Source organism: Cariama cristata, unplaced genomic scaffold, assembly GCF_000690535.1.
Source record: "Cariama cristata isolate BGI_N322 unplaced genomic scaffold, ASM69053v1 scaffold44434, whole genome shotgun sequence".
NCBI lineage: Eukaryota > Metazoa > Chordata > Aves > Cariamiformes > Cariamidae > Cariama > Cariama cristata.
The window spans coordinates 1-20,209 of record NW_009614341.1 but is presented as its reverse complement, the minus strand read 5'-3'; the positions used below and the strand labels follow the sequence as shown (position 1 = coordinate 20,209).

The following is a 20,209-nucleotide window of genomic DNA, read 5'->3' as shown; positions in this document are numbered from 1 at the left end:
TGGTTGCTAATATGATCTGGTGATGGTTGGCTTTCTAAGAAGTAATAAAGCAATGCAGTCATCTGCCTGTTTGAGTGTAATTGATTTAGGCACTGGCAAAGGTTATCTGCTAAACTGAAGCTGTGTGCATGTCCTCTGGTTTTCTAGTCCATGTTATGAAAGTTGAAGGTGTGAAGTTTGCAGAAAATGTTAGTAGAAGTAATAGTTCACCATTTCTTTTTTAAATCTATAAGTTACACAGTAATTTCCAGCTGTTTTCAGTCTCCAAATAGCTCCATAAGATACACTAAAACAGACCCCAAACAAAAGTTTGAGAGCTGTTGCATGCTGCTAACTTGTATTTAAGAAAGTGTCTGGTATTACTAAAAGAACTCTAATATTGCATAAAGTAGCTTAGAATTCAGCGTACAAATATATTAGTATCAAAGCATCTGTAATGAAAGCCGCTCCGCTTCAAGTTAATTATTTTATTGTATAAGAGAAAGCTAAGGTAGCACACTATGTATCTACTGAGCAGTAAATCTCTGCAGTGGTGAACTTGATTTTAAGAAATGTAAGTGGGTACAAATATAATTTGTTGATATGCTTATAATAAACAAAAAGAAAACCCTCCTCTCTTTTTCAGAAACTTTTTCACTAAAAGGACAAAGGAACTCAAACCTGCTGTCCAAAGCGCTCCTGGTTGGAAGTTGTTTGGAAAAGTCCCACCCAGGGAAAACCTTCCAAAGGATTCCAAAATTATTCAGCAGGTAAGTAAACATGACACAACTCTAGGTACAAAACTTGTAAAAATTAATGTGTAAGTCTTGCAGTTCTCTGCTGTTACCCCTGTGTTGTTACTATACAACCATGGAGTGCTCTGGGAAGACTCTTTTGGGGCTTTGTCTAAAGAATAGTAGTTACTGAGAAGTGTTTTATGATTATCTGGTACATTCTTTAGTGCATCTCAGTGCTTATAAAAAGCTGATATATGTTCAAAAAGTGTTTAAGCTGTTTAGGTCAAAACATCAGAAGCTATATTAATTTCCCATAAAATTTTGTCTTATTTAACATGATATGCTACCTTTTTTTTAATGGTAAAGTGATTGATTGTGAAATACTCTAGGCTTTGTTTATGAAGTTCAGTTCTGAGTTACTTTTACCTGTTATGTGTAATAAAACCATAGTCATACTTGTATATTCAGTTTTTCTTCAAACTAGGTATTAATCTAGTAAAAGTTATCCTCTTAAAGAATTCTTGGATATTCTAGTGTTGCAAAACTGGGATTTTGGGGTTTGGTTTTTTTTGCTCTAACTCATCTTTCCATAGTCCTCCTTGCCTGAAAGACTTACTATCTGAATAACTTGTGACAAATTACTTAGAATTCTGAAGCATGTAATCTTGTTTCACTTACACCTTCAATGAGATTAAAAATCTTTTTGCTTCAAAATAGTAATGTAAGTTAAACTTATTTTGGAGTTATTGGGGTACTACAGAAAGGTAATTCTCATTTCCTTCCCCTGATACCAAGTTGCACTTCCATATATTTGTTCCTGTGGAGTCTGTCTTTAATTTGATAAAATAATTATAAAATGGTATAGTCTTTAAAGGTGAGCAATTGGTAGTGTATCATTAACTTCATGTTAACATGCAATCCTGAGGTTGAAAGATTTGTTGACATAAGAAATGTGAATGTCCCTTGTGTTGGTGAAAACAGTAACTTGAATCTCTTGAGAGCTGCTTTCTCTGTCTCCTTTCCTAAATTCCATATAAGCTGATGTGTTTGGCAGGTGCAAATGGCTGTGAATGAAGCAGTATTCAGCTGTCTTCTAGAAAGAGCTTCGTGGGGAAGAGAGCCTTTTGGAAGCAACTGAAGTGAAAAACAAGTGGTCCTTTTTGAAGGACTTGTAATGGGACTGGTCACACAATGAAATAACGTAGGATAAGATTGCAGCAAGTGCTATTTACTCTGAAGTAAACGGGATGCTGCTTCAACATTTTCAAATACAATTTTCCATATTTAAATGGTTTCCCTTTTTGGGTGGGAGAGGGCAAGTGTTCTTTCTTAGTTTACTTGCAGATAAATGCTGTTGGCCTTGTGCTATGAAAATACTGTGGTAAAAATCCAGATGTTTCTTACATCCTGAGAAAGGGAGAATGTGCACAATGCTACCAGTCATCTGCTTCCCGTTTTCTAGTAATGAAGATGTTTGTTCTGAAGACCAAGTAATAATCTGCAGAAATAGTCTTATTTTCTTATCCTGTTGTCCCTCAGTGACTGTTTTTCTTCTAAACTGTAGTGCTGCCATTTTTTTGACTTCTCCAGCATGGCAGAAAAGCAAATACATTAAACCAGTGTATTGTCTTTAAACATGATTGAGTTGGTCCTAGCCACTAGTCATGTGGCTTGTGTTATAATGGTTGCTAGATTATATAAATCCAATAGTGATCCTAATCTTGAGTAAAGTGTCAGTAATAGCTAATATTTATAGCTTCTAATTTAGATAAAGCATGCGTAGTCTTTAGGTAAAGCATCATGAGCTAAGATACATACTTATCAAAGGGGGATCCAGATTGATGGTATATTCTGCACAGAGTTAGATCTACAATACTTGAGAAAATTTGATTCTTAAATTGAGGTGACCCTAAAGTCTCCACATTTAACATGTCAAATGTTTTGGCTCTGTGTTTAAAATTTATAATATAGCTCCTTGTGCATATGCCTTTGAAGAAAAGCCAGTGGTTTATTTTCTCAAAGATGTTCAACTTTGCTAGACTGGCAATGGATTAGAATGAATATAGGCACGCTTGGTTACTGAAAATCAGTGGAAAATAGTATCTTCACTTTGAATGGCTGACTGAAGTCTCTAGACTGTTACAGGAGATAAGTAAAAAGAATATAGGCAAGAATGCAGTTATGAGGCTTTTAAGAAGTAGATTGATATATGATTAAAGCTTAATATGTTCTGTTCATAAGTAAGTCTGTGAACCTGGCAGAATGTTTCATATCCTACATGGAGTGTCTCTACAAACTTCCACATTGACTTTCTAAATTGAAGTCAAGGGATCAAGTGTGATCTGAAATACAAAACCTGCATTTTTTCACATTTTTTATAGCTATAGGTGGTCAGAACAATGGGTATTCACTGTTTACCAGCTTTTTTAAAATGAGCTTCTAGGTGTAAGACTATTCAGGTAGAAGAGGCTTAAGCTGTAGGCAAGCTGCCTGTGAGGGAGTTTATGGCACTTTACTATTAGCAACAAATCTTGTGGCTCCTGAACAGCTATGCCGTTCTGCATGGTTGAACAGAAACTTCTGTGACTTTACTGATGCCAGTGGCCAGCTTTGGGAGAGTGCAAATAAACCCTTGATTAAGGAAACTCAGTAATGAGTCAGCATCCTTCAGATGAAAAATGAGATCTTAAGAAGTCCTTTTGCAGGAAAAATTAACTCATGACAGGAAAAACTTCATAATTAATAGAAGGAGGAAGTCTTTTGTGAAAGGATAATACTTCTATCAAAGGTTTATGGCAATATTGTGAAGCTTAAAGAACTTCCCTATTAGTAAAACAAGAAAAAAATTGCATCATTGTAGATTTATAGTCAAAAGGGTGGTAGAGCTCACATGCCCTGTTTCCATCCTGGCTGATGGAAGCCTCCTTTGTTATCTTTGGATGATGTAGTAAATTGATAATTACATTTAAATGAATGCTTGTGGCTTCCAGTCACTGTCGATCAACTGGCCATTGCTATATATGCCTCTGCAGAGCAGTCAGGTAGTGATTCTAATATCTTGAATAACTTCCAGGAAAATCCAGAAACTTAATTTGAGATACTGTTTCAGACATTTTTCAGATAATGATGCTAGACAGGTCTGCCTTCTGAGACTGTCTAATGAATATTACTGTAAATAATTTCTTTGCAAGTTTCTTAGCATATGTAGAAGATGATAAACATTTTTGTGGAAAAGCAACCTGCGGGGTTTGCCTGGCTGGGGAAATGGCAAAGTCCCCTGCAGCTGTGCTGCCATCAGCATGCTTTGGGCGAGATGCTCTAGCTCGAACTGGGTCAGAGGTTGAAAGTTCTTGGCAGCTGCATCTCCCTGCTCGCAGCTGCTGGCACGCTCAGCTCTCCTTGGATTTAGAGCTGCCCAGGCAGGATGTGATTGAGGCCAACTCTTTTGCTGGACATCTCCCTCCTCTGGCCTGCCTTCCTTCCCTGTTTTTTAAAAAGGGAAAATAGCAACTCCTTAGGACTGCAAATGTCAAATGCATTTGATGGTGTTAGGAAGTGTGCCTTTTTTCATGAACTGCAGCTAATAAAACTGGCTGTTATAAGAAGTATGTGATCATTAATGATCAGTCTGGTAAATTCTTTTCGGTCTGTACAGAAATCTGCTTTAAATTAGACTGCTGACATATTTTAGTACAGAAACTTTTAAAGCAGAAACCAGTTTGTGGGCTGATGTGTAACATTTTGGTGTGTATTGACTGGAGTGCAAGTTATGTTTAAAAATGCAAGCTCAATTTCATTTTTTTGTGCTTATGGTTAAAGAAAAGAGCTTCTAATCTGTGATCAAAATGATTCTGAATATCAAATCATTAAATTTAGCTCTTGCTTTTTATTAAAGCAGTCTTGAATACTTTTTATTAATTTGTTTAAAGTAGCATGGTGCTTTTTTCCTAATATGCCCAAATTTAGGTGAACTCAAAACATGGAAATACATAGTGCAAGATGTGTAAGATGCAAGTAAAGCATACACCAAATTCACACTTTATCAGAAGTTTTAACAAAATGCTGTCATTGACAGCCTTAAAGAAGGGGGGGGGTGGGGGGGATAAAAGCTTTTCTATTTAAATCTGACACACCATGAAAAGGTTGCAGTGATTTAGAAATGATTGCTTATTCAGAAGAGAAGTAGAGCAGTCTTTTCCAAAAGCTGTCACGTTGTGTACAAAATGGAGGATATTATTTTTAAATAGTCCATTAAATACTCCCTCTGATTTTGATGACTGGATTACTGTCCTACAACTAACCTCTGAAAATATTATTTTTGGGTGGCTTTGAAATCTTTGAAGTAAAATACTGTACTTGAGGGCTAAAACCCCATGTTTTCACTTGCCTGTTTTTCTGATGTCATTATCTCCACTCTGAAATGTAATGGAGAAATTGCATTCACTGAATCAGCACAACTCCCATGGTCTCCCAGGGACGAGTTGTTGGAGGTTTTGCTTCAGAGGAACAGATGCATTTTGAATCAGTTTTCATACGACTCAGACCTCCTAACTTGCAATATTAACCCTTCCCTCCAGTCTTCGTTGTTTCAGTTTAACAATGCACGAAGCTCCTAATGCTTAAAAAGTGTATATGGCATGTTTGTCAACAAATCTAAGGATTTGAATGTCTGAAGTAGATAAATACAGTGCCAGATGCTCTTTCATAGGAGTGGTTCTTAAGCAGATATTTACATAGATAGACATCATGTTGGCTTGTCTTGCACTACTACTGGAGAGAAGAGAAAGGCAAGACTTCTGTCTGTTTAGCAGATACAGGTAGTAATACGTCGGTAACAAACTGCCTTGAAACCAGGACAGACAATAAATGGGGATATTGCGTCTTGCAAGGAACATGTAACACCTGAATAAACAATTTGTCTACTAGCAGCATTGAGAAGACTGTGATGGTTTTCTTTGTAGACACTGTGTAGTCAGTAAAATGGTATGCTTAGAGGTAAAACGAAGTGTTATGTTGAAGTCTTTAAAAGACACTCCCCAGTGTTGTAGATATTTGCAATGATTATCTTGTCAGTAAAATGGTAATGAAACTCGTAGGGCCTCAGTGAGACAGATGCATAAAGGACATAAAATACAGTCCAGCTCCTCGCACCAGGGCTTACTCACCGCTTTGACAGGGAGAACTTGTCAAGGCGAACTTGTCATAATGTCTGTGCTACGTTGGTGGCACAAATGCAGCTTCAGGGGAGTACTCTCCAGTGAACATGGGACTAATGTTTTGAAAATACCACAGAGATGTTGACTCTACTGAGGTGAATTCTTCTGATTGAATTTTTTTTTTCTTTTTTTTCTTTTTTTAAAAAAAAAAAGTCTTTGAGGACAACTATGAAGAGTATTGAAGCAAACTTTCTCTTCTAAAGCTGAAAAAGAAAGCACAGGCATTGTACATATTTTCATTTCTGTCCTTGGAAGTTGCTGGTTTTTTTGGGAAACATCATAGAAACAACCTTGAGGTAATAAAAAGGATTGAACTACGTTTGCTTTGGTTTGGTGGGACGCTAGATTTTTTTTTTTTTTTTGTCTTCTAGATCCTCTTTTTGATGGGATACCTCCCCCTCTGTTGGACCTTTGAGTTTCTTTAGCAAAGGATGACACAGATAAAAATAATTATTTCTTTTCTTAAGTAGTGAGCTTTTGCAGGTTAAGCAGAGTTATACTGGTGAACTTGAGGTGCTGTGGTAGCAAAATTGTCATCTAGGCAGCGTTGTATCAAATTAGGATTTAGCAAAATTTTAGGACAGGATTTAGCAAAAAGATTCAGGTGGTAAAGATGCTGTCTTTCATGGACTTTTTTTTAAAGTGGTGGTTTTGGTTTGGTTTGGGTTTTTTTGTTGGTATAAGCCTTATCCTTCTGAGGCTGGCGTGGTACTTCAGTACTGACAAGGAGAAAATAGTGTGGCAAGGGAGAAGGAAGCCTTTAAAATGCTTTTTATTAGCCTGGGGTATGCATGGTACAAGAACAGTGCAGATGTTGAAGGCGTCATAAAAAACTTCTTTTCTTTCTTCCAGGTGCTGTGATCCAATGCTTAAAAGCAATTGCTGTGTCGTCTTTTCTTTTTCTCCTCCCTCTGTCTTTAAGCTAGGCTTTTCCATTAGAAAACCAGCTTTGACTTTTGAATGGAAACCTGCAGAGCTGTTGTTGCACGGGGTCTCCTGTAGTCAGGCAAGCTTTTGCCTGATTGCCTTGCTGCAATGTGGTATGAGGCATTTCAGATTGCTGCTTAGATTCTTACTTTTAATTTAAGTGACTGTTTCTCAAAGTCTTACAAATGTATCTTAGTTCTCATCAGCTCACCTGTGAGGTTGAGGTGTGGTTGACTTTTGAGCTTTCAATTTAGAAATACTAATTATAAGATGGCAGGAGGGAAGGTGGGGGATTTAAAGGCGTACTCTAAGTGGCTGTGCTATTTAATGACATTTTCTACCCTCTCACATTAAATAGAAAAACCCAAATGCTGAATGTGAAAGTTCTGTTTGAAAGTTATGCTAGTATTTTGTTTCTTGCCAAATGCTTAACCAAGTCCAGTTATGTTTCTTTTCCCTTACTCCACAGTGCAAGTACTATTCTTGAGTATTCATTTTTGAGCTTTAAAGCTAACTAGCTTACAGGTAAAAATCTAATTGGGTGTGAGATGCAATCTAAAATAATCTGAATGAAAGCAAGGTCTTCAAGATTCATTTTCAGAGGAAACAGTTTCTGTTTTCTTGTGTCAGCCTATAGGCAATGTCTTGTTCTTTCCTTTTTAACAGCCTATCTTCCAAGGCTAGTGTTTAAATAAGTGTAACTTTTATGGGTGATGTGGACTAGGGAGAGACAAGGACATTGGGGAGTGCCTTTTGTCATGCACCTGAGAAGCACCATGGAAAAGATCTCTCTTTGGGCAAAGGTGCTGATTTTAGAAAATATGAAACTTCAATTAAAACAGAAAAATAGTCCAATAGATGTCTATGCACAACTTGCACAAGTGGGAAGTCTTTGTATGTGTGTTTATATATTTTGAGGGCTGGAGAAGAAGGAGGAACAGACACATCTATGTTTCTTCAAACATAGAGTACAAATACTCTACATGTGAATTTAAATTTTGGCTTGCATGTTGCTATATTATAATGGTCTTTTCCTTCATTTATTCACTAAGGCTTTGCTTCTGTTTTTCTCATTAGGATGACAGTTCTGGCAGTCTTGCGTCAATATCTACTCTCAGTCTATTAAACACAGGGGTATGAAATTTAATATATATATATATATTTAGTTGTGTTCAATGCCATGCATGGGACTATGTAGCACTCATTAAAATAGAACAAACATCACATTTTCACAGTAGCATGAATATTTTATGGCACTAACCATCAACTCATTAGATACCATTAGTAAAATAAGCAAACAAATAAACTTCACACATGAATCTCACTAACAACTTAAAGTGATAGAGTATTATTGTTTATTATTATTCATATTGCATGTTCTTGAATAGCAGGAAATAGGTAATGCTAGAGCTTCACAGTAATTTACTTTCTATGTTTGCTGTTACTCCTTGATTAATGGTAAAAGTTGTTAAAAGGCTTAATTTGTAATATTTTTAACACGTGTTAGCTTTGAAAATTGATATTCTAGAATATTTTTTTCCCTGTCACTAAGTCACACAGGCTATTAACAGTGGTACTTCCGAACTCCAGGTGCTTTTAATCCCTATTTCCAATATGAAATTGGAAACCTAGAAAAGTGTAGCTATTGAAACTTTTGTTATATGTGTTCTATTTGCTGTGACTGGTATCCTTCTGAATTGGTTCAATGTACATGTATGTTTGAAAACTTTTTATGTTTTCACACTCTATGTTAAACAGGAATAGTACAAGTTGCTTTTTTAGTTCTGTGAATCTGTTACTCTGGCTTTATGAAATAGGGCAGTAATGTAACTGCTAGTTGGTAAGTGATGCTTACGGTTCATGTTACGTGGTCCAGCCGCTCTCAGCTCTTCTTTGTTGGGCCCAAAGCCCATGGCTTCATGCTGTTTTGTAAACAACAAAAGATGAAACTTGATGCAACTTCTTAAATATCCAACTAAGGAAAAAATAAAGTAAACGAACAATTGAAGATGGATGACATTACTTTGGAAAGCTGACCTAGAAAACTCTTCAGTGTCTGTTTGGTTGTTCTCTTGTATTATGTGAAGATTAGTATTTTTCCTTCCTTCAATATAGGTTCTTTGTATATTGCCTACAAGTTAGGAAACAATGTACTGTTATCTCTGTCCTGATAGCATCTGGCATTGTAAGTTCTGGGAAGATGTCTGGTTTGACTCACAGAATTTTTCAGTGACATCTACTCTTGCTGTAAGCACTTCTTTGTTTGGAATCACCTTGTAGCCAGTGCTACCTCAGCAATTTTAACATTTAACCTGGGGGAGACACACATGATAACATAGGAGGGAATCCTTATGCATTAGCAGAAATTATTCTTACATAAATTTTCTATTAGTTTTATTAAATGATGTGGATGAGTGCCCTCCTAAGTGATTCTGTTAATGCCTCCATTCTTGGATGATCAACCCTGCTTGAAATAAAGGGAAATAATCTTTCTGATGACATTTCTAGTTAGCTGTACAACATTGTGAAAATAATCATATAGATGGTTTTGAGAGGCCCATCTGCTCTACAGAGTCACGTGTGTGTAGAAGGGAGAGAGAGGTTTAAAACCACTCACAGAATATATGGCAATCCCCCTTGTTTCCTCAATAGGAGTCATGATTGCTTGAATAAAACCTGTTTCAGTATCAGGCCTAGAATTTTGGGGGAGTAAAGCATGTCAAAAGAAAGTGTCATACCCAGAATGCACGATTTGTTTAGTTGGAGTATTAGTATGCCTTGACATCTAATAGAGGCAATCCTTAAGACAGTGAAAGTTGATTCAGTGTTGCCTATCAGATCTCTTTCTCCTCCAGCATACCTAAAACTTAATTGGATCTGTGGTGCTTAATCTGTGTAATTGGTACTTTCAGAACTGTGAGGACTTTCACAGTCCTTATAATCCAAGGCTTTTATCACTCATTGCTAGGAGTTCAACTTTTGTTGTTGACTCATAGATAGGTCAAAACTTATCCCAGCAATATGCATGTTAAATTTCATGGTCAATATTTATTCCTTTAAAGCTCTATAGTTTGGGCAATGTAGATGCAAGTTTGTCTTCTAAAAGTGAATTATTATGTGCATGCTTAGTTAAATACTTTATCCCCACAAGCATTTTCTACTTAAGATCAACTAATGCTTTTGGAATGCTGTGATGTAGCTGGTTTTCCTTTCTGTAAGGTAGTCTGCTTAGATGCTGGAGGAAGCAACTAGGGGCAGTTATGCATATGTTACACAGTGCAATCCAATGCACTGGATTTTTTAGAGATAGCTAAAATAGCACTGAATGGTCTAGCGGTCCTATATGGCTCTTCTGAGGAAGGATGAAATAAACTTCACTTTTGTGTATTTTTCATGTAGATATCAAAAAGGTGCAGGCAGACCTCTGCAGGTTTATTATTTTTCTTTTGTTTAAAACACATGGGGATTTGTTTGGTGTTGTGGTTTTTTTTGGTTTTTTTTTTTGTTGTGTTTTTGTTTGTTTTCTTAAAAAAGAAGATACAATTTGGGATATTTTTATCTTCTTAAGCACAAGGCAGTTTATAAGCAAAGACTTTTTTCCCAGCCCCATTTACCTGTTACCTGTCTGTAAGTTAATAGGCCTATCTGTATTTCTGTAGGAATAAATACCAGAAATGCAAGTCCCTCCACATATCAAAGTGCTATTAAATATATTGTCACAATGTTTTTCAGGAAAAACATGCTTTTAACCTGTTAACAGGTTAATTATTGGCAGAAGATGAGAGGATGCAGTTCCAGCCTTAATAAGGAGATAACTATTCTTACTTTCTGTTAAAGCTGAGATTTGTTTTTCTTTATTTTGGGATCGTAAAATGTTCCGTAACTTTCAATAAATACCAGATATGCTGCAATAAAGAGTTTGTTTTTTTAACAACATTCCCTAAGCTACTGAAACCACACGTGTGACACTTCCAAATTTATTTTTTTTTTTTTTTTTTTTACATAAACAGGTCTTACATAGTCTTGAATCATAGCTGTCAACTGTTCTACCCTCTGGCATATGCCCTGCATGTTAAGCATTTGACAAGACATTTGACTTTAAATTGTATTTTTACCTTGTTAATGGAAGAGTATTAGCTCACATCTTTTGAAGTGAAATTCTATGTCAGCTCAAGCTTTTTATCCTATGCTGAGAATTTTAAATTCTGCATCAAATGCATGGTTAAGGCTATTGGATTCTTTACATCTGGTCATACAAAATACTCCAGGGAAAAAATGGATATTTTAGTTGCACAAACTAGCGAGTTCCATGTGTGTCTGATGGTTCTGGGATCTAATCTTCTTATAAGTTTCCTAGAGCACAGGCTTCTTGAGAAAGAAGCATTTTCCATTGGGAAATTCTGATACTTTGGAATATGTTTCATCTTGGGGAATGTGCAGCTGTGACAGTTTGAGCCTGAAGCTATTTCAGTCTCTGCTTTGACTCTTTCTAGTAATGCTTACAGTTTTCCCTCTCTATTCATGTGTTCTTCTCTTGCAAAAACCAACTGTTCATAAAGTGTATTTACTTCCAGAAACACTGCTGGGTAATGAGTTCTGTCTTTTGTGGAAAACCCTGTTGAATAATTTTTCTTTTTCTTTTTTTCTTTTTTTTTCCCCTCTTTTACTTTGGAAATAGTATATCAGTTCTTAGCATGTATGGCAGCCAGAAGCACTAACACCATTCAAATGTGTTGCTTGTAATAAGAAGGTGACAGTGACTTCATTTCTAATGTCCATCTTGCAGTACTTTATTTAACTTGCATGCAAATTAGGTATGTAGGAACATTGAGCTTCCGTTCCTCCTCTCTAACCACTAAATGAACTTGATTTTGTGGCTGCTGTTACAAAGTACTGGAAAATGTGAAAGTAAATCAGAACTTCTACCAAGAATATGAGGGACGGCATTGCTACTGTACTGCAGCCTGGATGCTGATCTCTGAGTGCTATCACATGATACGTTCCTAACTTAAGAATGTGCTGGAGTATCCTGAGGTATAAAGCATGGCAGGAGTGCCGATAATTTCTCTGGCTTTAGGTGGAATGGAATAATTTTAGGCTTAAGAATAATATGTATATTCATTCATACAGTGACTATTGGTTTTCTGATTTTTCTCATACTTGTGTGAATTGCAACAGAACTCTACCAATTTTATATGTCCAGTTGTTCAAGATAATTGTTTAAATGTGCCGAATTATGTTGGATGCATATTATTTTCAATCAAAAGCTGTCTTGGGAATTACCCTTCAGGAGAGGAATATGTTTTAGGAAATTTGTATAACCACTATTCTTGGCCAGAGACTTAGAAAGATTTAGAACTAAGTTGTATTTAAGAACAGTTGTCTAGTAACTTTTAAGTCATTGTGTTTACAAAGAATTAGGGTTTTAGTGTGAATGTATGTATAAATGATGATAACAGTTGCTTGTTTGTTTTTTTGTAAACAAGGTGCATATTTGGGCTTCTTTTGAAGATGGAAAAGCAACTGAGCTTCTCATGTAGTTGAAATAGTAGGCTGGTTGCTATAGATTTGTGCCTGTCTTTCCCGGATGCTAACAAAATGAGTTATTTGGTACGCTGCCGTGGGGCAGAGTATGATACAGTGGTTAAAGGGTGGATAACTGGAAGGATAGCTAAAGGCTTGGGTGGGGTGGAAACAACTTCAAAAGATACTGAGAATGTTTCAAAACTATTCTTTGGCTTGTTTTGTGGAGGTGCAATCATGTTTTCTCATCAGTTAAACTATTGTTCTGACTCCCACAAACCAGAAAAAGAAAAGGTCAAGAAGTCCAGATAACTCCTCAGGATCTGAAAAGTATAGTGGCATATAATGTATATGGCCTCACCACTGTGAACACACCTGATCTTCTCTGATCTCTGAAGCTAACAGTTAGTTAGCACCTGGTTAGTACTTGGATGGGAAATCACGTGGGAATACCGGCTGCTGTAGCCTCTGCCTAGCAAGAGTGGAGTCTCCATCATTGCTGATATTAAAACTCTGACTGAACAAGGCCCTGTGCAACCTGCTGTAGTTGACCTTACTTTGAGCAGGGAGGCTGGACTAGATGATCTCCAGAGATCCCTTCCAACCTCAATGATTATGTGAAAACTTCCTCTTGAGATGAGATTAGCATCACTGAGGTTATACTTTTTGGATCATTTATTGTATTACACCCAATGTGGAAGAACAGAAATTTTGTTAGAGATCATTAAAATGGGTAGGGTAAGGAGGCTAATGAGCAGAAAGCTTTAAGCCACCTTAGAGTTGGGCCAATACTTTGTGCCTTCTCTGGAAATCTGAGGCTGCATTGTTGCATTTGTAAGAGCTCTTTTCCCATTTAACTTTATGGACTTCAACTGTGTATTGAACTTTTAAGCTATGTAATAGCGTTAAAGTTGTAAGCTCTGTTTCTATAATGCTGTCAGTGAACACTGAATGTGTAAAGCCCTCTGTTTCTCCATGGGAGAACTAATGGGTACAAGAAGCTATGTATTAGGTGTGAGATTCGTTTGGGAGCAGTTTCTAGAGAAGACTGGGAAGAAACATGACCTAATTAGTGATTGATCAAGTTTTTATTTTTGGTGACTTAAGTGTAAGATGTTTTGGTTAATCTTAGACTGAATTTACATACACAATTATTAAAGTAACAGATGTACAAGAACAAACTGTCTTTAGATAAATAAAAGCTTGTACAAGTTAGAGCTCACTTGGCTGTGCATAAGAATAGAGCTGTGTGACCTATGATAGTACATTACTAAAGTGCCTTGAATTTATTCTCTTAAAAAGATGATTTTTCAGCTCTGAGTATTCTATGTTTGAATTCCAGCATGTGGAAGACTTGAAGACTAAATACCAGTTTCTCTCCATGCCTAAGGAGATTATGAACCCACAAGCTAACTTGGTTTGGGAATAAGTTGAAAGTCTTCTCACAGATAACGTTTTAAGATTTGCTGGATTGTAAGAATGGGTTTCCCAGTAACTTAGTAGTAAATGTTTATTTACAGAGGCTAAAAAAGAAGAAATGTGAGATTTGAGGTTTTCATCTGGCTCTGTCTAGCCTTTTACCTAAAGACTGTCTCATATTTCTGTTTTGTTGAGTTGCTCTTGTGGAAAAAGGAATGGGATTCTTTCTTCCTCAGAATCTTCCATGTATTAAAGGCTGTTAAGTGTTTCTAAGTAGATTGCATGTTTTAACATCTGAGAAAGAAATGATGTGAAACAGACTTTTTATGATAAATATTGTTATATTGTCACTGAGCATAGTGTAGGTAGTTCTGGATAATGTGGGTTTGATGGCCTTGCTAAAGGCTTCAGAAACGTGAGGAGTACCACATTTTAAGGGTGGCTAGAGTCAAAAGAAAAGAATGGGAAGAGACACCTATTCTTGGTTAGTGTTTTTTGGTGGTGGTTTGTGGATTTTTAGTTTTGTTTTATTGTTGTGGTGTTTTTTTTTTCAACTTCACATATTACTGAAATATACTTGTGCACTAATTTGGGAAGATTATGCAGATTTCCTAACTAACTGATCCTTGGATGCTCACTAGTACTATTGAACTACAATAAATCAAAGATTAAATTGATACAAGAAACTGCTTTCTCATTCATCTTTGCTTAGCAGTACTGGAAAGCTGCACTGTCTTGCTATAAACAATTTCAACTTGTAATGTTAGGTCCTTGCTGTCTGAAATTGTTTAATATTATATATTTTAACTTTTTTAAAGTGTTAAACAAGTAACATTATGCTTACTAATTAGAAGTGAGGCTAACAGTTGAAATTTAATTTTTATCAATAATGTTGTTTAGGAATATGAAGCACGGACAGGAAGAATGTATAAACCTCCACCCCCTTCAGCAAGACGTAAAAATATTGAATTTGAACCACTTTCAACTACTGCTTTGATTCTGGAGGATCGACCAGCGTAAGTATGATTCTTCTGTGGAACTGCCAATGACTGAATTTGTTAGATATGCTTCTGATGAGCTAAACTTCACAAGTCTTACACGGAAGTATCATTATATTATTCCACCCCAGATAATAGCCTAACAAATACCTCCAGAAGAACCTTTAAGTATATTGTAGTCTATATGAGGAATTCTTTCTTGCTGTAATGGGACCACCAGGCTGTTAACGACTGTATATCACAGCTGCCTAGGACAGTGTTGTGGACATCCTTATCAGGAAAATTCCTGAAGACTTCTGTGGATTTCTTCGCTGCCATCTCAGTGCACGCTCCCTTCTTCTTACCCCATTCTGGAAACTTAATTTCCTAGACCAGTCAGGAAGACTTGACAGTGGCAGTTGTCATTTCAGCAAACCTGGATTTGGCTTACCCAGAAAAGTGTTTTTAAAAAAAAAAGAAAAAAAGAAAAAGTATTAGGTAGGTAACAGCAGGGGTGGGAAGAATTGTCTTTGAAACACAAGAAATACGTTCCTGTCACAAATGCTGAATGCTCATTTTGTAACTGGCAACTACAATTAAATGCCCTGTTGGTACCAAGATGCTACAGTCAAGTTGTTCACTGAAACTGTTCCTTGCCCCTGTTGCAGTTATGTTTCTGTGGCTCCTTAAAACTACAGCTGAAGGCAAGGAAATAGCAGATGAAGATGTGACAAAAACTGCATTAAGTGCAAATAAGAATAGTAATAAAAAATGGGTAATAAATTGGTCAGTATTTTCACCTATACAGTCTTCAGCAATTTGAAGGAAAGAGGAGGACGTGCTGACTAGGAACACATGCTGGAGGAATGCAAATGGAGCAAAGCTTTCAAATTTGCACATTGAGAAAGCTTGTGATGGCACTGTTAAATGTTTGCTCTAATCAGTTCCAATTAAGAAATGGAAAATAGAACATATAGTGTTTCCTTCAGTCTTCTCTCTAATGGTACACAAGCTCATTCAGTGCTAAGACAGAAATATACTAAATGGAGGTATGGATTGCTATGATTATTTTTTTTGTAAATGCATTATTTCTTTTACTGTATGGTGGAGAGTAAGATATGCAGTAACTAGTTTGCTCATGCTTTTCTCTACTTTCGAAATATCACAATTTACGAAGTAACATAAGTATGTTTTTACAAATCATACTTCCACTTGTTTCAAATTGGAGTGCCATCCCAAGTGTGTAATGTGTTGCCACAATCTCATCCTTGAAAATATATTCTGCTTTCACTTTTATTGGAAATATTAATAAAGTGATCTTTTCTGCTTTTATAAGAGGAGATGGGAAAACTTCTTCTCCCTGCCACCCCCCCATTAAAATGACAAAACTATCTTCTGTTTATTTTGAACCGAAGTAGACTAGAGATTGGAGAAGAGACTGAGACCAAACATAGTGTTCTGATTTGTTTTGGAATGAATCTAGTCAAAAGGAGTGTGTGTTTGGGAATTAGGGAATCGCTACGTAGCCAAAAATGCATTTTAAACTAGTGAACTTGTAGCACTGCAGCAAGCTTCCTTAGCTTTAGCTCCAACCTAAATGGGGATCTATCATTTCTTCCTTTGGTAAACTTATCTTATTTTGTGGGGGTTTTCAAGGGCTGACTATAATGAACAAAAACCTTTACCTTTTATTGCAAATACATCATCACATACTTCATATAAACAAATGGAGTATCAATACGCAGGTAGATTTAATTATTAAAATAGGCGTGTGCAGAAATGCATTGGAATAACTATATGGAATATCAGTATTTCCTTTTTATCACTTCATGCAGACTTCATTTGTCCATCATTCCAGATGTTCAACAAATGTAATAACCCTGCTTTGGGGGAAGCTATAGGAGAACTAATAAACGGAAGCAGTAAACATCTGGTAGTTCTCTACTGCTGTTACTGAAACACTGGTAGTGTGACAACCCCAAAGCTCACCTTAGAAGCCAAATTAAAACTTGTTTTGAAATGGTTCAGAATGTCATTTGTGCATATTGAATTCAGGAACAACTTGTTTTCAGAAATCTTCCTGCCAAGTCAGTGGAGGAGGCTTTACGTCACCGTCAAGAATATGATGAGATGGTGGCAGAGGCAAAAAAACGAGGTATGTTAACTGCCAATAATCACTATAATTCTTTTTAACTGTGCAGCAAAAGTAAAGTAATTTCTGGTTTGTAGGCTAGTAGGTAAAGAACAACCTTTTTTAATATCTAGGTTATTCTCTGGTACATATGCGCACACAGTTTAAAACGGAACTCAGTTATCAAATTGTTTTCTTATTCCACCACAGTGAGTGTAACTAGGTGCAGAAGGCAGTTTAACCTTTTCTTTAATTTTTAAGTAGAAACTTGATTATGTTTGGTTTTTTTTAAAAAAAAACAAAACCAACCTACCTGTGTAATATGATCAGCTAGAAACTTTCTGGGTACTCAGACTCTTTTTTCAAGCTGTGTTGCTGCAGTTGCCACTGAGAGCTGAAGTATAACAAAGCTGACTGCTTAAAGATCTTTTTTTTTTCAGGAATTTTACGTCAATTGCAATGTGAAGACAGATGAAAACTTTGGGGCTTTTTCCAACCAGCTGTAGCTGTGTGAACCCTCATACTCCCGCTAGATATTTTTTTTTTAAATTAAACATATCTGTAGCATCTGGTACTGTGTCAATCTATGAACAGTTGTTGAAAGGACTTCTGTAGTCTTGTGCCTAGCATTCAGGGAATAAGCTATTTTAAGAATTTGTGCTGCATGTTTTACTTGGCCTATTGTGGGAGATACAAGCTTCTGAACTGATTAAGCCTCTGTGGATCTGTGGCAGCTTACTCTGAAAGATGTAATAAGAAATCTAAGGCATTTGACAACTCGTTTTTCTCTTCTCTTGTGGTGTGCATCTTTTAAGGTGTAATCTGTGGTCCATGTTCTGTAACTGCATCTTTGGAGGGTCAGCCATGTGTAGTGTTTTAGTACCTGTGCCCTAGTATTCATTAAATTAACTATTGCTACACACACAAAGCTTCAGTAAAAACAATGAAGCTAGTCAGCCATATCTGTTTACCAGGGATGGCATGTTTACTCTGTCTATTGCATACATAAATAGAAAATGTCTTGCAATTTCACAGTGGTTCTTACTGATGTCAAGATAGCACTGCTCTGTTACTCTTTTAGCCTTTTTAATTAGAGGGATCTACTAGTGATTCTTTTTAACAGAAGGCAGAATACTCTTCTCTTGTTCAGCATTGTGCCTTTGTCTCAGATCTTTAAGTCCTCTTTACAGAAAAGGAAATACATAATCCTTCTAGGTGGAAGTTTCAGTAAAATTTGAATAATTTTAAAATGGATGTAGAATTGCACTTTTGAATAATAATTTTATCTATAATTATTGCCGATTAGTTTAAGTAATAAGTAAGGTTTAGGTAGAATGTGCTGTGAAATTTATTACCGGAAAACCAGCACTGATGATGTGCTTACTTTTTAGTCATTCTGTGTACTGCAGAAAAGACTGCTACGAGCTTTCCAGCCAGATTTTTTTACTTGTCTAAATCGCTGTATATTTGAATAACTTAGCTCAAATTAAAAAATTTCCTGAGAAATACACCTACAATCAATGGAAGTAGTACCAGCTAACTTATGTCAAAATGGAATTTACCCTTGATCTCTTTCAGACATCTAAATAATTAGATAACAGCTGAATTATTTACTTAATAATTTATATACACTAATACAGAATTATTAACATGTTATGTCTGACAGAAATTAAAGAAGCACATAAAAGGAAAAAAATAATGAAAGAGCGTTTCAAGCAAGAAGAGAATATCGCTAGTGCTATGGTGATTTGGGTCAATGAAATACTACCCAACTGGGAAGGCATGTAAGTAAAGTTCTGTTGTGTAAATGAGGCAAGGCTGCCTTGTTTCTCCTCTGGAAACAGAGGACCTATATACCTTGTTTTCCTTTTCCTTTCTGTTTTGTCAAGAAGTCAGTTTCTATTGCCATGATATAGTGAGAGGTCATTATAGAGCAACATCAAATGTGGTTTCCGGGAGCTTAGTGTTTTGAGGTTTTTTTGATGAGGCTTTAGCATAAGCAGAGATCCTTGAATTTTGATTTAGGAAATAGTATGTTATTTTGCATGTTAATTGCCCAATGATTTTAGAAAACAAGATGTGCCATATGTGCCTCTCTTTTTCTACCCCCTCCTCCTGCTTCCCTATCCTAGGCGTGCTACCCGAAGAGTTCGAGAGCTGTGGTGGCAGGGATTACCTCCAAGTGTACGTGGGAAAGTTTGGAGTCTAGCTGTGGGAAATGAATTAAATATCACTCCTGGTATGCCTTAACAGATCGTATTTTAATGCAAAACTAAGTTGGTTATTTTGAAAGAAAAATTTAAACTTTTGTTAAAAAAAGATAAATTGGTGTATTTGCTTTTTGAAGAACTGTATTTTGCAACCTTAGCAACAGGTGTTTTGTACAATTTATTCAATTAGGCATCATACCCTGGTAAATTATGGAAACAAAGTTCAAAACCTGCTTACAAACACATTTTAGTCTTGTGAGAGTTAAAGTGCACCCCCCCCAACCAAACCTTTCCCCCCAATTTTTCTTTTTAAAACTGAGAATTTGTATCTTTGCTTTCTTAAGGAGGTGGAAAGGGGAATTGCTTCACTTTGTAACTAATGATTTTGATGAGCTGGATGTGTTCTAACCCATTCACAAAAATAAAAATCTGAATTATTTGACATGATTTTCCTCTTGTAATCTGCATGTTCACCAAAGAAGAAAGCATGATACAGCGCGTACCATAAAACTGTGTATAATGGTACTCCAGGGGTTAGTGGAAACCATCTAATAGATTCTCCCCCCGCCCCCGGTGGTTGAGATGAAACCAAGCAACAAAACCAAAGCCAAGAATACTTAGTGTGCTTTTGGTTTTGGATAGGTGCTTTTCTTTCTTACCTCTTCCTTTTATTATTACTCGTTTTGTTTTGCTTTCTTGCAGAACTTTATGAAATCTTCTTGTCAAGAGCTAAGGAACGATGGAAAAGCTTCAGTGAGACAAGTTCTGAGAATGACGTAGAAGGTGAGATCTCCTGAATGCTAGGCAGCCTCCTATTCACCTTTACAAACCCAGAAAGTTTCACAAGTTCAGCTGCAATTGCAGCACTAGGAATACTTGCTTCATGTCATTCTCTGCTTAAAAGTTTTCTTATAACAAGTCAGTGAGTGAGGGGCTTAACAGTGTTTGCTATGTCAATAAAAGGTGCATTAAAATATTGCATGTGCTAGTTCACTTTCAGATGAATGAGTTTTCCTCTGAATTCTTGAAATACCAGGACTAATCTCTCAGGAAAATTTTAGATGAAATAGAATCATAGAATCATTATGGT

The 20,209-nt window shown here is 36.3% G+C and overlaps 1 protein-coding gene across 1 annotated transcript; it reads left to right on the top strand.

The window, feature by feature from the left end:
- Window positions 1-654: 654 nt before the first annotated feature.
- LOC104161053 (TBC1 domain family member 12-like) lies at window positions 655-19,930 on the top strand. Its single transcript, XM_009699352.1, has 7 exons — window positions 655-749; window positions 7,937-7,993; window positions 14,702-14,817; window positions 16,851-16,933; window positions 18,576-18,693; window positions 19,042-19,148; window positions 19,822-19,930. The coding sequence occupies exons 3-7, from the start codon at window positions 14,726-14,728 to the stop codon at window positions 19,914-19,916; spliced, it is 495 nt and encodes a 164-aa protein (XP_009697654.1). The 5' UTR covers window positions 655-749; window positions 7,937-7,993; window positions 14,702-14,725; the 3' UTR covers window positions 19,917-19,930.
- Window positions 19,931-20,209: the final 279 nt, after the last annotated feature.

Bases quoted from the DNA above. Each gene is read 5' to 3' on its own strand.
- LOC104161053 (XM_009699352.1), top strand. From the start codon at position 14,726: ATGTATAAACCTCCACCCCCTTCAGCAAGACGTAAAAATATTGAATTT. The intron at 14,818-16,850 runs GTAAGTATGATT...ACTTGTTTTCAG, and splicing joins ATTCTGGAGGATCGACCAGC to AAATCTTCCTGCCAAGTCAG. The intron at 16,934-18,575 runs GTATGTTAACTG...TATGTCTGACAG, and splicing joins GGCAGAGGCAAAAAAACGAG to AAATTAAAGAAGCACATAAA.